General features: G+C 40.3%; 1 protein-coding gene across 1 annotated transcript; it reads left to right on the top strand.

Moving 5' to 3' along the window:
- Positions 1 to 3782: 3782 nt before the first annotated feature.
- Positions 3783 to 6372, top strand: LOC143888084 (Pentatricopeptide repeat (PPR-like) superfamily protein). The gene has a single exon (XM_077392376.1). It carries the CDS (start codon positions 3867 to 3869, stop codon positions 5541 to 5543), a length of 1677 nt encoding a protein of 558 aa, XP_077248491.1. The 5' UTR covers positions 3783 to 3866; the 3' UTR covers positions 5544 to 6372.
- Positions 6373 to 14252: the final 7880 nt, after the last annotated feature.

The raw sequence follows: 14252 nt of genomic DNA, 5'->3' as shown, positions 1-14252 counted from the left end.
CAACGGCATTTCAGTAGTAATTGTAATCTATCATTCCTGTTGTAATTAACGTTACGAATAATTATAAGGTGGGGGCGCGCGGGGGGGTGGGGGGTGCGAGGGGGGGGGGAAATAAAAAAAATTATAAGGTAGCGAAGTTGAAAACGGCATTTCAATAGTAAAAAAGGCACTTGAATAATGATGTAGCCCATATCTCCTGCAATACATCTCCTTACTAGATGATAAGGATTTGAAAAAGAACAATCTCAGACAAGTGATTTAGCCGTCCGTCTTATTTTATGTTGGGAGTTTGCTGGCATGACATGTCACCAAACAAAGATGAGACAACCGGGAAACAGATAGACTTCAAGGATTTCATTCCTCTAATGAGAACCAAACATAGATTTTTTATGACCCAAAACCTAATAAAACCACTACGAAGCCTGGCATTTGTGCAACCAAAGAGGCAACTTCAGATTTTAGATAGGATCCAAAATTTGAAGTGCCGACTTATTGGCCATATTGGACCTTCATTCAGCCGACGTACTCAACTCAACTCAACAAAGCCTTTTTCCCAAATTAGTTGGGGTCAGCTAAATGAATCCTTTAGAAAAAATTCATGAAGAAGGCGAAAGGAATCTACCCGACTCTAATCCTAGCTATAAGTGGGTTCGTCTACGTGGATCATTTTCTTCCATTCTATCATATCCAATGTCATGTTCTCTGTTATGTTCCTCGCTATCAAGTCTTTCCTCACTCTTTCTACCCAAGTTGTTTTCGATCTGTCCCTACCTCTTTTTACTCCATCAACTTGGCACGAGTCGTCTCTTCTCACTGGAGCATCCAAAGGCCTACACTGGATATGTCCAAAACCATTTTAAGCAGTGCTCTCTCATCTTCTCCTCAATTGGTGCCACCCCCACCTTTTTACGAATGTCTTCATTTTTAATTCTAACTTTGTGTGGCCGCACATCCATCTAAGCATTCACATCTCTGTTACACTCATCTTACGCACATGCTGCTTCTTGGGGGCCCAACATTCTGAACCGTACAGTATGGCCGACCTCACAACTGTCTTATAGAACTTCCCCTTCAACTTGGTAGGGATATTGCTGTCGCACAGAACTCCTGAGGCAAGCTTCCACTTCAACCAACCTGCTCTTATTCTATGGTTAACATCATCTTCAATATCTCCTTCCTTATGTAGAATTGAACCAAGATAGTGAAAGATATCCCTCTTATGTACCTCTTGTCCATTCATATTTACTATATCATCATCCCGCCTCCTTACATTACTAGAGTTCCACTCTATATACTCTGTCTTAGTCCTACTCAGTCTAAAACCACCATGATATTAAAAACTATTCTTGGATGGTGAGTGGGTGGAAATTGTGGCATAACAAAACGGGTCTGTAATATGGAATTTGCACAAATTGGACAATCATAATTGTCTGGAATTATACAAATTGATTAGTTTGTTGCTTGTTGCTGCTCGAATTCGGCTGAGTGCTTGAACGAGTCACTCTTGGTCCAGCTATGGTAGAGGAGCAGTTTACTGGGTGATCTGCAGTGAAAGAAGGTTAGGAATATCCGGAGTCGGAACTCTGTAAAAACCCTTCGACATTCAAGTCAGACGAGACAACAAATAGAGCTAAACGCAAAGAGGAGAAATGTTCGGTGCTCGGTATGCGTGCATGGGTGGTAGCCACTTTGTCTCTTGGTGTGTGGTTTTCCTTTTATGGCAGAGGTTCCGTGACTTGTGGGGAGAAGGTGGCGTGGCGTCAGAGCAATCGATGGCATTGGTACCTCTACTAGCGCTGCTGGGTTATCCAATAATTGCAGTGAAGGGCATGATTGGCGATAGGACGTCGAATTAGTGCCGTGATTGGTACTGATGATGCTGCATTAACCAGGGGGCTTCACTGCAGTGGCCGATTAGGCGACGTGGTGGCACATGGCTTCTGGATGCCGTGTAGGCTGGAGATGTTGTGTTGGCCAAGAGCTTCATCATTTGCCATGTCTTGTGGCGGCATTTGTCTGGAGGAACAAGATGAAACAATAGTAGGAACAAGACCATTGCCAAATCCTAGTATATTAAATAAATAAAGATGATACACTAGCAGGAACAAGACCATTGCCAAATCCTTAGAACAATGTTTAAGGAAAAGGGTAGAACAACTAGATATAATAGTAGGAACAGGTCCACTGCCCATTCCCTAGAACCAAATTAAGGAAAAGGGCAGAACAACTAGGGTCATGATATCCTTAAAGACAAACTCAAAACAAGCAAGAGGAAAGAAATACTTGAGTTGGATTTGTGTAATTTTTTAGGCTTGGGACACACTTGTTCCATAGAGCAAGATCTCATACTCAAGTGAAGCCATGTTTTCTGTGATCCAGGGGGTCTATCATCTTCTGGCTATACTTCCTTATTCTCTAGCTTTTCATCAATTCCTGAACCTATAGGGGTTCTGTTTTTCCTTGATGGAGTTTTGTTTTCTTTTGTTTGGGGTGCTCTTCTTCACCATCTTTCTATTTTTCATTTTTCCTTTGGACATTTTTCCATGGGTCTTCTTCGGTGGGATTGGATTCCAATTGGAAGGACGATCCTTCCATATTCCGCTTTCCTTCTTCGGTGAACATTGCCCATTCTTCTTAGTATGTCAAATCTCATTCTTTTTCTTTTATTTTTCTTAAGCAAGGTTAATCTCACTCATCCTATTGGGGCACACCTAAATGAACAAATCTAGAAGCACATACACCTCGAACATTTTGGGGGCGAGTGATGTTGCACATCATGACCTCTTAAAACAAGCTTTCCTCTGTGATTTGTACAGATTTCATTACAAAGTGTTGCGTTCTTTAACCATTCTTATGATTCTCATACTAAAAGTCAAAATCCATTTGTATTCTTTGGAGTTATTCAGAATTAGAATTATATTTTCAAATACATTTCTAAGAAAACCATAGACATATTTGCAGCTTTTTTTTACCTACGACAGCCCGTCTAGTGTAAAACAGATGTCATAAACACACTAGAAAGGGCTGTCCCAAGTAAAAAAAGGGGGCGAATATACCATTTCCCTCAAGAATCACTTTTCTATTTTGGGAAAAATACAGATACACACCCCTTCAACTTTGTGACACATTCAACAATAAACCTAGGTTTTCAAAGTCATCAACGACCCCCCCCCCCCCCCCGCGGCTGTTACAATGGTTTTTTTTAACGTAACGAGGAGGAAATGACCATAATGCCCATACTTGTAAACCGAAAAGTAACGTTCATTTTTCCTCCACAACTAGGGTTTCACAGTTCGGCAATGAATATTATATTACATGGAAAAAAAATTCTCGGTTGCAAAACATGGCCTAAAAGTGCATTTGGGGATACCCAAATTGCAAGTTGGGTATACATCCAAATCTATGTTACCACTTTGGGCTTAAATCCATAAAATTAAATGAAATTCACTGTAAAATTGTCGAAAACTCTCCTTGTAAGCTTGACAAAAACCCATTACAAGGTGTGAAATTTTGAAAATGGAACCTTGCACCGGACTATTTGACTTTTACAAATTGGTAAAGGGCAGTGATAAATCTATCCCCCAAAATGATAAATCGACTCCCCATTTGTCTATCACTCTCCTCTTTCTCTCTCTAACCCAGAGGAGAGAGAAAGACACATGGGGAGTCGATTTATCATATTTGGGAGTCGATTTATCACTCCCCAATGGAAAATGATACATTCGCCCCTGTTTTTTACTTGGGACAGTCCCCTGTAGTGTTAAAGGGCAGAGCGCCAGAGCCCAACCTCCCTCCGAAACCTTCATAACCCGTTCTAATTCCGAACCCAAAACCAAAGAAGGCGCATAAAAAAGTAGAAGAAAACAATGCTCCTTCGTTCCCTGCAATCTCATTCTCACCACCTCAACAAAATTCTTCCCCACCTCTCCCCACCTCCCTTAAGCCGCACCTCTCACACCCTCTCCACCGTCGATCCCATCCTCCCCCCTTCCCACCACAACATCCCCACCATCCATTCCAAAGCGGACCTCCTAAAATCATACACCGTCACTCCGCCCATCAAACCCTGGCCCACCCGCCTCTACCCCAAACGCCTCGTCTCCATGCTCCACCGCCAACAAAACCTCGACCTCGCCCTCCAAATCTTCCACCACGCTGGCAAATTCCACCCCAATTTCTCCCATAATTACGAAACCTACCACGCCATGATCGAAAAACTCGCACGTGCCCGCGTCTTCGAACCCATGGAAACTCTCCTCTCCGATCTCCGCCGCACCGGAATACGGTGCGGCGAGAACCTCTTCGTCTGTGTCATTCGAAACTACGGTCTCGCCAATCGCCCCAAATGCGCCCTCCGCACTTTCATTCGAATCCGACAATTCGGAGTCGAAACCTCGGTGAGATCACTCAATACCCTCCTCAATGCATTGATTCAGAACAAGAAGTTTGATTCTGTGCATTTATTGTTTAAGAATTGTAGGAAGAAATTTGGTATCATACCCAATGTGTTTACTTGTAATATTCTCATTAAGGCTTTATGCAAGAAGAAAGATGTTGAAGCTGCATTCAAGGTGCTCGACGAAATGCCTAGCTTAGGAATGGTCCCAAATGTAATTACTTATACTACGATTTTGGGGGGTCTTTGTGATCAGGGTGATCTTGTTGGGGCGAGGAAGGTTTTTGATGAGATTTTGGATAGAGGATGGATACCTGATGCGATCACTTATACGATATTGATTGATGGGTATTGTAAGATTGGGAGATTGATGGATGGTGTTAAGATCATGGATGAGATGGAGGAGAATGGTGTTGCGCCGAATGATGTTACGTATGGTGTTGTGATTGAGGCTTATTGTAAGATGAAGAAATCTGGTGAGGCTTTGAATTTGCTTGATGACATGTTGGAAAAGAAATATATACCGAGCTCGGGGCTTGCTTGTAGGGTGATTGATGTTCTCTGTGAAGATGGTAAGGTTGAAGATGGGTGTGATATTTGGAAGAAGCTTTTGAAGAAGAATTGCACTCCAGATAATGCAATTTCGAGTACGCTTATTTATTGGCTTTGTAAGAAGGGGAAGATATGGGAGGCGAGGAAGCTTTTCGACGAGTTTGAAAGGGGGTCTATTCCGAGCGTTATGACTTATAACACTCTTATTTCGGGGATGTGTGAGAATGGGGAGTTACAGGAGGCTGGGAGATTGTGGGATGACATGGTGGAGAAGAAATGTGTTCCTAATGCATTTACGTATAATATGTTGATTAAGGGATTTTGTAAGTCGGGGAAGGTAGGGGAGGGTGTTAAGGTTTTGGAGGAAATGTTGGATAAGGGATGTGCTCCAAATAAGGTCACGTACTCGATCTTGATCAATGGGCTTTATGGGTCAGGAATGGAAGAGGAGGTTATAACAGTTCTTCACATGGCCACATCGAGTGGAGGTGTGTTCATTGATATAGATTCTTGGGGCGTGTTTGTAACGAAGGTTGCCAAAGATTCAGATGGGTGGAGGGTTGCTCTTGACAGGGCATTGGAGAATGCTAGTTAGAGATGGATTATTTGAGGTCAAATTATCTATTATTTGATTCAGAAAATGTGTGGGATTTGTGGTAGATTTTAACTGTGGGATGATGATTTTGAGCTCCTTATCATTGTGCGGCAAGGTTAACGGTTATACAATTACAAATACAACTGAAATTATAAAGCTTCCGAACAATCTCTCCTAGCATTTTTCTTTTTTGGAAATGGTCAAGACTCCAAAAACTATCCACCATACTTCAACAGTTATTCCCACAATTTAGAAGCATTAGATTCCTATTTTCAGTTCTACGCCGTATTTTGAGTCATTCCTTTCTGACCTGCTTCTAAGGACCCCACTTGTGTGGAACAACCATCATAGCATGGTTTGCTAATCAGTTCATCTGGTCAGTATTTATGATCAATAGTTTACTGGAATGGAGAGAGCTAATTGGTTTCCCAAAATGTCAAGGGTGGCGTTTGTGTAGATTTGGTAATTGGTACTATGAACTCATTAGATCAGACCTGAATTAAAGTTAGCATCCGAAGTTCCAACTCAAAAGTTCCATAAAGTCTGCTGTGAATGGGTCATGCCCCAAGCCTCTGCTTACCACAGTAGTCGGTAGTAGCAAAGAACATACATGTCCTTCGTAACTGTTATACTTGGATGAATAGAACGAAGCAGAGGTTATCAAAACTCTACCTACCATGAAGCAGAAAAAGAGAAGATCGATAATAAGCTATTGGATGAATAATTCTCAAGTAATTTCAATGGTTTTACTGCTTCTGTATATACTTTTTGCTGGTATGGTTCTATTCTTAAAGTAATGGATAATGTTTCATTTTGTTGTGCCTTTCAATTGTTGTATTTTGACACTGCAAAGCTGAGCCAATAACAACATATCTCGATTGTACCATCTCTGTCATGAATTGGATTCCAGTTATTTGAGAACCACTGCTTCAGCTTCGTTCAAATACTTCTAGCCAATTGTACCTGAGAAAGCACAGATGATGTCCCAAACTGATTTCTGAACCACCCCCCACCCCCGCACCCCACACACGCATACACCACCCCCACCCCACCACCCAAAAAAAAAAAAAAAAAACTAAGGGACATGGGTTTCCAATGAGTGCACCATCAAAATCAGTATATATTTTCCATGCGAAATGAGTCGTCTTCAAATCATTTCTTATCCATTGGAAGCATTAGAACGCCAATTTCACTTTTGGGCTATTTCCTTTTTGACCTGCTTAGACTCATGAATGTGGGCACTACTTGTCTGGCACAACCATACTTGCATGGTTTGTGAATCAGTTCATCTGGTCATTGTTTATGGTCAATAGTTTGCTCTTCCTGCAATGGAATGAAGAGGAAAGCAGCCTCAACTGCTAATGCGGTTCCCCAAATCAGTTTGAATTCTGGAGGGTGTTCGTGTAGGTCTGGTGATTATGAACACATCAGATCAGAGCAGAATGGAGTAGTCTTCATGGTTAGCATGGTAGTTATGAACTCATCAGATCAGAGCAGGAGGAAGACTAGTATTCACAGTTAGCTCCTGATGTTATTAGTCAAGAATCAAGATTGCCATAAAGCCAGCTGTTTTGGAATTAGGCCAAGCCCAGCTCAATACAATAGTTAAGTCATAAAGAACAGACATGTCCTTGTAACTATTATTCTTGGAAGAATAGAACAAGTAGGGCTTGCCAATCCCCAGTTTACTTGCCAAAAAGCAGAAAAAAAGAAGATCAATACTGATAATTGGATGAATAATGCTCAAGTAATTTTCAGTGGTTTTACTGCTTCCATCCATGTCTTTTGCTGGTATGCTTCTATTTTCTAAATATGAAGTTTCATTTTAAACTACACAGCGTTTCAGTTTGTTGTTCTTTCCAATTATTGGGTTTTGGTTTTTTATGCTGTGCAAAGCTGAGTCATTAATAACATTCTCTTTTTTAAAAAAAAATGGTTTTGTTAATAACATTCTTGATTGTTCCATCTCTGTCGGGATCAGACTCCATTGATTTGAGAGACTTCAGAATGAGAGGAGTTCAGTTGGATTTAACACAGAGCTCTTGTTTTGATTGGCATACTTTGTAATGGTTGATCACGCGGAATCTTAGATGTGGCCAATGGGCATCTCTCACCTTCGTGGGTCCTCTTGTAGGCATTTTTCTGTTCCATTGAAAATCTTCGATTTCAAATGCATTCCAGCTTCTCTTTTTTCTTTTTTCTTCTTTCTTTTCCTTTTTGTGATATAATATTTTGCGGAAACGGTGAAGACTCGATGTTTACTATGTCAATACTACACGGATAGCAGGTTCTGAGTAGCAGGAATTTAAAGAGGAGAATGAAGAAATTGAAGCTAAGCCAGGAGAAGGGAACTAAAAGAATTTGAAGATCAAACCAAGGAAACTTCCCCTTCAAAGGGTCCTGATTCCTCTTGTCAAATCTCTGCTATGATCGGAAGTCCTCAAACAAATGTGGAGGTTGCCAGTATAGGAGGTGGGCAGTCAGCGCCATACTCTGATTCGATAATAGAATTGCTATAGCGTATAGCAGGAAAGTCAATGAATTAGCTGTCCTGGAATTTTTCTTTTCTAATCTTTCAATTATTGTTGGAGTCATGGGGGCTAGCTGCTTGATGTTCCAAACCATTATCTGCTATGCCCTGTCTCCTACTAGGAATATACTAAGCTTTTACTATTACAGATTTAACACTGAGTTTGAACTGATTTTTTCAGTAGGGTTATTAGACAATGTCTCTATCAGAAGGGCTAGCCATTAAACTGTGGCTTGTCATCCCTCTCATGTCCTCTCATGTCCTGTGTCTATGTGCCACGCATGAATTATCATCAAATTCATTGAGCTTGTGGATGGTCATTTGTTCATATCACTGTGACTAAACCAACTTAGCCATCCAATCAGTGGATTGTTTTTAGTGCAAAATGAGAAGATGCTACACATCTGAGGTACAAATTGCCATGATTTTAGGGTGTGCCTAAGAAGTGATTACTCTGTGTAATATGTTTGGAAATGGGAAGAAAAAGCCATGGATATTAGCCATTTCCATTGGCAATGCAACGGTGAGTGATATGCTGCAATTATTAAAAAAGTAGGGCTAGGCGGAGACAAGTGCGGTCAAATGCCCTTGAGAATACCTTAATCGGATAATCTTTGGCCTTTAATCTAATCAAGCCTCTTTAAAGGTTCGAAAATCATTGATTTTCATCTTTCTTTATCTTACAAATGGGTTATCCATTTGGCATGGGACCAATCCCACTCGAGTCACCCCGTAATCTAATCTAATCTAATCTAATCTAATCTAATCTAATTCTAATCTAATCTAACTACTATATATAAAGGCAAAATGATGGGTTAATGTGTTCCACCCTTTGCTGTTATTTCCGCTTGTGTCCCACTGCCATAATTCCAATTGTATCCCACATGTAAGGGCATTTGTGTCATTTGCCGCTATTTCGCTTGCCCACTTTTGATCCACACTCAGCATTACTCTTTTACCATGAAGCCCTTTGCTGATATCTAGCATCTACCTCTATGAGAAAGATTATTTGAGGGTAAAATCGTAATCTACATACGAAAAGTACCGACACAGGGTACCTGTCTATGACAATTATGGCAAAAAACTATCAAGAAGAGGCATAGACATATGACAATGACGAAAGAACTAATTTATATTACTCATGCATGATACTTGCAAAATATTGATGGATTCCGGGCACCTGAAGAGGAACAACAATTATGGAAACCCCTATCGATTGGAGGGCTAGGATCAACCTATGGAAATGGTTTTACGGGCACAACCGATTGATGTTGTATTCCATCACATGGACGGTTTAGATCAACCTATAACCCTCTATAGATCAGAGGGTTCAGATCAACCTATGAAAATTATTTTTGGGGCACAACCTATGTAGGAAGTGGCCCATCCAAATGAAATTTCTTTTCTTTTTATCTGGGATTTACACGTTAGCATTACTCTTTTACCATTAACCCCTTTGCTGATATCTAACATCTATCTCTATGAGAAATTATTTCAGGGTAAAATCGTAATCTACATACGAAAAGTACCGACACAGGGTACGGGCCATACTGTACATTTTAATAGAGTGAGGAGTGCGATCATCAAAATACGATGAGTAGTGCTATTATAAAATATGGTAGTGAGGACATTAGCAGTATATATAATTTCAAACCGTCGTTGTTACTTGGATGTTCCCACACAGGTCGGGTTTGAACCCGAATTTGGGTTGGGTCGGGTAGAGCTTTTTCGCAAATCAGGTTGGGTTGGGTTGGGTCTGGTTGGGCTATCGGGCAACCCGACCCTACCCGAAACCCGAATTTGGGTTCCATCTGAAGAAGTTCTGTATATTTGTATTTTTCTTTTTCAACATTGAAATAATCTCCACAGTCCACAATGGATGGTTTGGATAATCCTATGGTGCGGGCCATACCGTACTTGAATAAAGTGAGGAGTGTGATAATCAAAATATAGTAGTGCGGTGATATCTCCCTTTGTTAATTGTTAGTCCCTGTTTGGTTTGGATTTTGAGAACCGATTGTGAGTTAAAAACTGACTATTGGTGACTCACTATTGGTTCTCAAAATCCAAAACAACCCGGCTTGAGTTGAGGTGGTCAACAATTTGTACGATATCAAATCGGGTTAGCCCTACCCAACCTAACCCGTATTGGGTCGGGCTGACACCCAAGTTGCACCCCTAACAATGACGAAAAAATACTTTTCCTTATTCATTATGTGCGGGTCAAATTACAGAAATGTTGATATTACGAATGCATGACACCTGTAAAAATATTGACGAATTCTGGGCACCTTAGGAGGAACAACAATCATGAAAACCTCTATAGCTTGGAGGGCTAGGATCAGCCTATGGAAATGATTTTACGGGCACAACCTATTGATGTTGTGTTCCATCACATGGACGGTTTATATTAACCTATGATGTGGTCTGTACAATTTTAAATGGATAGCACGTGCAACACACGTGCATTTTTACTAGTGCTCTACAGATTCAACAGAGATTGAATTGCATTTACATGTCCCCCACTTTCGGCAAAGAGAGATGGTCACAAAACAGGAAAAAAGTAGCTTTGAATGAGACTAGATTATTTATACTGGCCGCCATGAAAAGTTAGGGTCCCATACCAAAAAATTAGCCATTTCACCCCGTGAAATTGTACGATTGTTACTGAACAAACATGATGCAAATCACTCTCACTGCTTTAGTTTTTCTCTAGGCCACCCATGTGGGCAAACTGTTGCTGGTCACTTCCACTAAGCATTTTATTATGGAGTAGAGGATAAAAAGTGAGATTCCAAAATCTTGAGCAATATTTTTGTTCCATATGCCTACTAATCCTAAGAAGTGTAGCCTTCTTTCAGCGACAAGCATTGACCCATCTCTTCTTTCTAGTCCTAGAATTGATGATAAATTAATAATCGACCTATGTTTGGTTCCTCTCTCTTTGATCCAGACACCCTCTCCCTGCCTTTTTCCTTGCTATAAAATAGCAAGGAAATCATATATTGTTAAGCATAGAAGCTTGGGCTTGCAGAGAACGTTAGCTTCTGAATAGGAAGACATGGCGTGACGTTGGTTCGGCTCATCTCTTCAACGTTAACTTAGAGACGAGCCGAACCAATGTTACTCTTGTCTTCTTCACTCATATATAACTTTTTCCTCTTTTTTTGGCTCGCAAAAACCATTTGGGGAACGATACTTCCAACCCCCTTCTGTGGTATTTCCACCCCTTTTGTTTGTATTTTCCTATAAATGGCCGCATTTGCACCCCTTTGGTTTGTCTTTACCTGAAAATGAAGTCATTTGTAGGAGAAGACAAACGAAAGAAGTGGAAATATCATTTTTCGAACGCCTTTTTAGCCATCTTTGTGTTTGTCTCACATCTTCTTGCTCAACACCTCTGTTTTGACAGGTATGTGAATAGCCTTGAACATCAAGTTCGTAAAATGAGCGCCCCCCTCTCCACATTGGCAACTACCAAAGCAAGAGGTTATTAAAATCTGCTTCCTTGCAAGAAAATCTTATCTCCTACAAATAGTGAAGTATATTAAATTAGATAAAGAAAGGGACCTTCTTATGTTAAGGCCTCTTTGTATATGTGTAGAAATTATTTGCATATAATCTCATATGCAACTGGTTTTACATGTACATATGGTCTTTGCAAATAATGGTTTGATTTACTAGCTTTAGAAATGATTTAGTTGTTGCCTTAATATCTCATTTGCAATTAGGTTAAAGTTAAAATGATATTAGTTATAAATAAGGACCAATTAATTTTGGTGACATCCAAAGTGGCCCTTAAATTCCATTGTTGGCCTAGCTATTTCCATAGAAATATTGCAACATTCAACTTAGACCACGAAAATGTAAAGGGAATTTTGGCTATAAATCCTTAATTAGCCAAAAAAGATTTCCAATTACCCATTTAAAATTATGTAATGACCAAAAACCTCAGGTTGCGTTCAGGAACCATTCTTAAATAGATTTCTCCTTTTTTAAGGGCATGAAATGAGAGAGGTAGAAAATAAAGAAACAAATACTGTTCGGCGACCCCTACCTGCAAAGCCTATTCATCCATTTTCCTCCTTTTATGTGTGAAACAACCAGTTACTCCAAAATCTTAAGCCGTTGGAGAAGGAGTTATTTATTCTTTTATACTTCAACATTGTGCGCTTAAAAAAGAGATTCTTGTGACTCATAATCGCTTATGAAGGTTCTCATTAATGATCAGTTTCAGCCAGTTTAGTTAGGATGGGCAAGCTCGAAGCCCGCCCGTTCGGCCCGCTAAAAGCCCGCCCATAATTAAAATGAGAACAAGCCAAACCAAGCTTGGTCAAAAGTTGAAGCCCGAACTCTAATTTGGGCTGAACTTGATCAAGGGTCGTCCAGCCCGTTATAGGCCTGGGCCCGATAATATATTTACTATATAATTTTTTAAGATTTTTTATGCCCTTCAAAATCAGTAGATATTAATTAAATAGGTTACTTAAACATTAATATCCTATATGCTATAGTTCGACATTAAATAGGTTTTTTTCTTTCTTTATTTTACCCCTCTTCAGCCCACTTAATATGGTGATCCAAACCGTTGAAGTATACAAATCGGGCCCCTCTGTAGCCCACTCCATATGAACGGTTTGGATCATCATATCTTATAGGCTATAGTTCGACCTCAGATTTATTAAATGAATAAGACAAAATCTGGCAAAAAATCATCGGTGTGGCTTTTCTCACATGCCAAAGCCAACAAGTTTAATGGCTTTCTATGAAATTGGCTTTCAATGCTTGCCTTAGTCTTTTCTCGTGCAGAAATAAGAGGTGATGGGCAAGCCCGAACTCGACCCGAAGCCCGTTGTATAGACATGGGCTGAGCTTAAGCACCTCAGGCCCGCCCAAGCTCTACCCGATTGACAGTCCTATCAGGAGAGAATGAGAAGCCTTGGTGAACACATCCTTAACTTCAATTCATTTTCAAGAAAGGACAAAGAAACAAAGGTGCAAATGTTTGGAAAGGGGTTGGAATATTATTTTCCTTCCGAAAATACTTCCCAAAAGTCCCTAAATACTACACCAAACCAATTTTTTTGCCTAAAATGCACTTCAAAGTATTCAAAATTCATATTTTTTGTTTTGCCTAAAAAATTAGTGTATGTGTTTCTCATAATAAAAAATGCTGTGTAATTCATATGGATACGACAGTAATATTTTCTAGGGGAAAAAGTCATGCCTTTATTGTTACTCAAAAGGGCATCTTTGTCAAAAAAAAAATGACTATATAGTTGTTAGTGATTTTGGATTTTCAAAATCTTATATTTTGTCATGATTTAGTGTTTTTGGAAAATATTTTCTAAATAGCGGTTGGGAAAAAGAAAATGTTTTCTTGGAAAGATTTGGTTTTTACAAAAGGATGTAGAAGTGTAGTTGAAAAGATAGTCCCGTACCGAATAAGAGAAAGGAAAGAGAAGGACTTATAAAGCATTACACTTTTCTACTACTTGTTTGTTTGCACATTGGGTTGAACCCATAGTTGGACCCGCGGGACGGTGCAACGCACCGTTCGCACACACGCTCGCGGCGTGGGCAATGGGCCGAATGGTTGGATCAAGATGAAGGTGGACCGGTCGGATGGGTGGGCCGAATGGTTCGTAGGCCCATCAAGCCCAATGTCGAATGTTCGGTTGGGCTGGGCTTTGACTCGGGCCTAACGGTCGGCCCAGCGGGCCCAGTACTCTAACGGTCAAGTAGTGTGATCAAATGGGTTGTGTCCCTTCCCCCAACGGTTAAGAGCCAAGGGGGTGCGATCTGCACCATAGAGAGTTGATTTAACGATGACGGGGTTGGAGAGAGGTTTTACTCTAACCAACAGTCACCTCTAAGATCGATCAGGACCGTTCAATATTAAATGGGTGCGATCTAACAGTCAGATTTCAAACATTCTGGAAAGGTACCCTGTAGAGGTTTTTTCACACAGAAAAGACATCAGGTGGTCTATGAAATGTACAGAATTCGGTCATTTAAATGCAGAAAAACGAATTGGCAATTTTGTGCAATTCTGACAAACTTTAAACACTCTTCTACATTCTTTCAAAATCCCCAAGGATTTCTTCTTACTGTTTTTCTTTTGTTTACTGTTCTTCTACAGAAACAGATACTTCTGGAAATTTCTCTAAGGCTTGAAA

Source organism: Tasmannia lanceolata, unplaced genomic scaffold (genome assembly GCF_043159265.1).
Source record: "Tasmannia lanceolata isolate RefF3 unplaced genomic scaffold, GAP_Taslan_0.1 ptg000012l, whole genome shotgun sequence".
In the NCBI taxonomy this organism is placed as follows: Eukaryota; Viridiplantae; Streptophyta; class Magnoliopsida; order Canellales; family Winteraceae; genus Tasmannia; species Tasmannia lanceolata.
Note: the sequence above shows the minus strand (reverse complement) of the source record. Positions and strands in the feature narration are given on the sequence as shown.

Bases quoted from the DNA above. Each gene is read 5' to 3' on its own strand.
- LOC143888084 (XM_077392376.1), top strand. From the start codon at position 3,867: ATGCTCCTTCGTTCCCTGCAATCTCATTCTCACCACCTCAACAAAATT.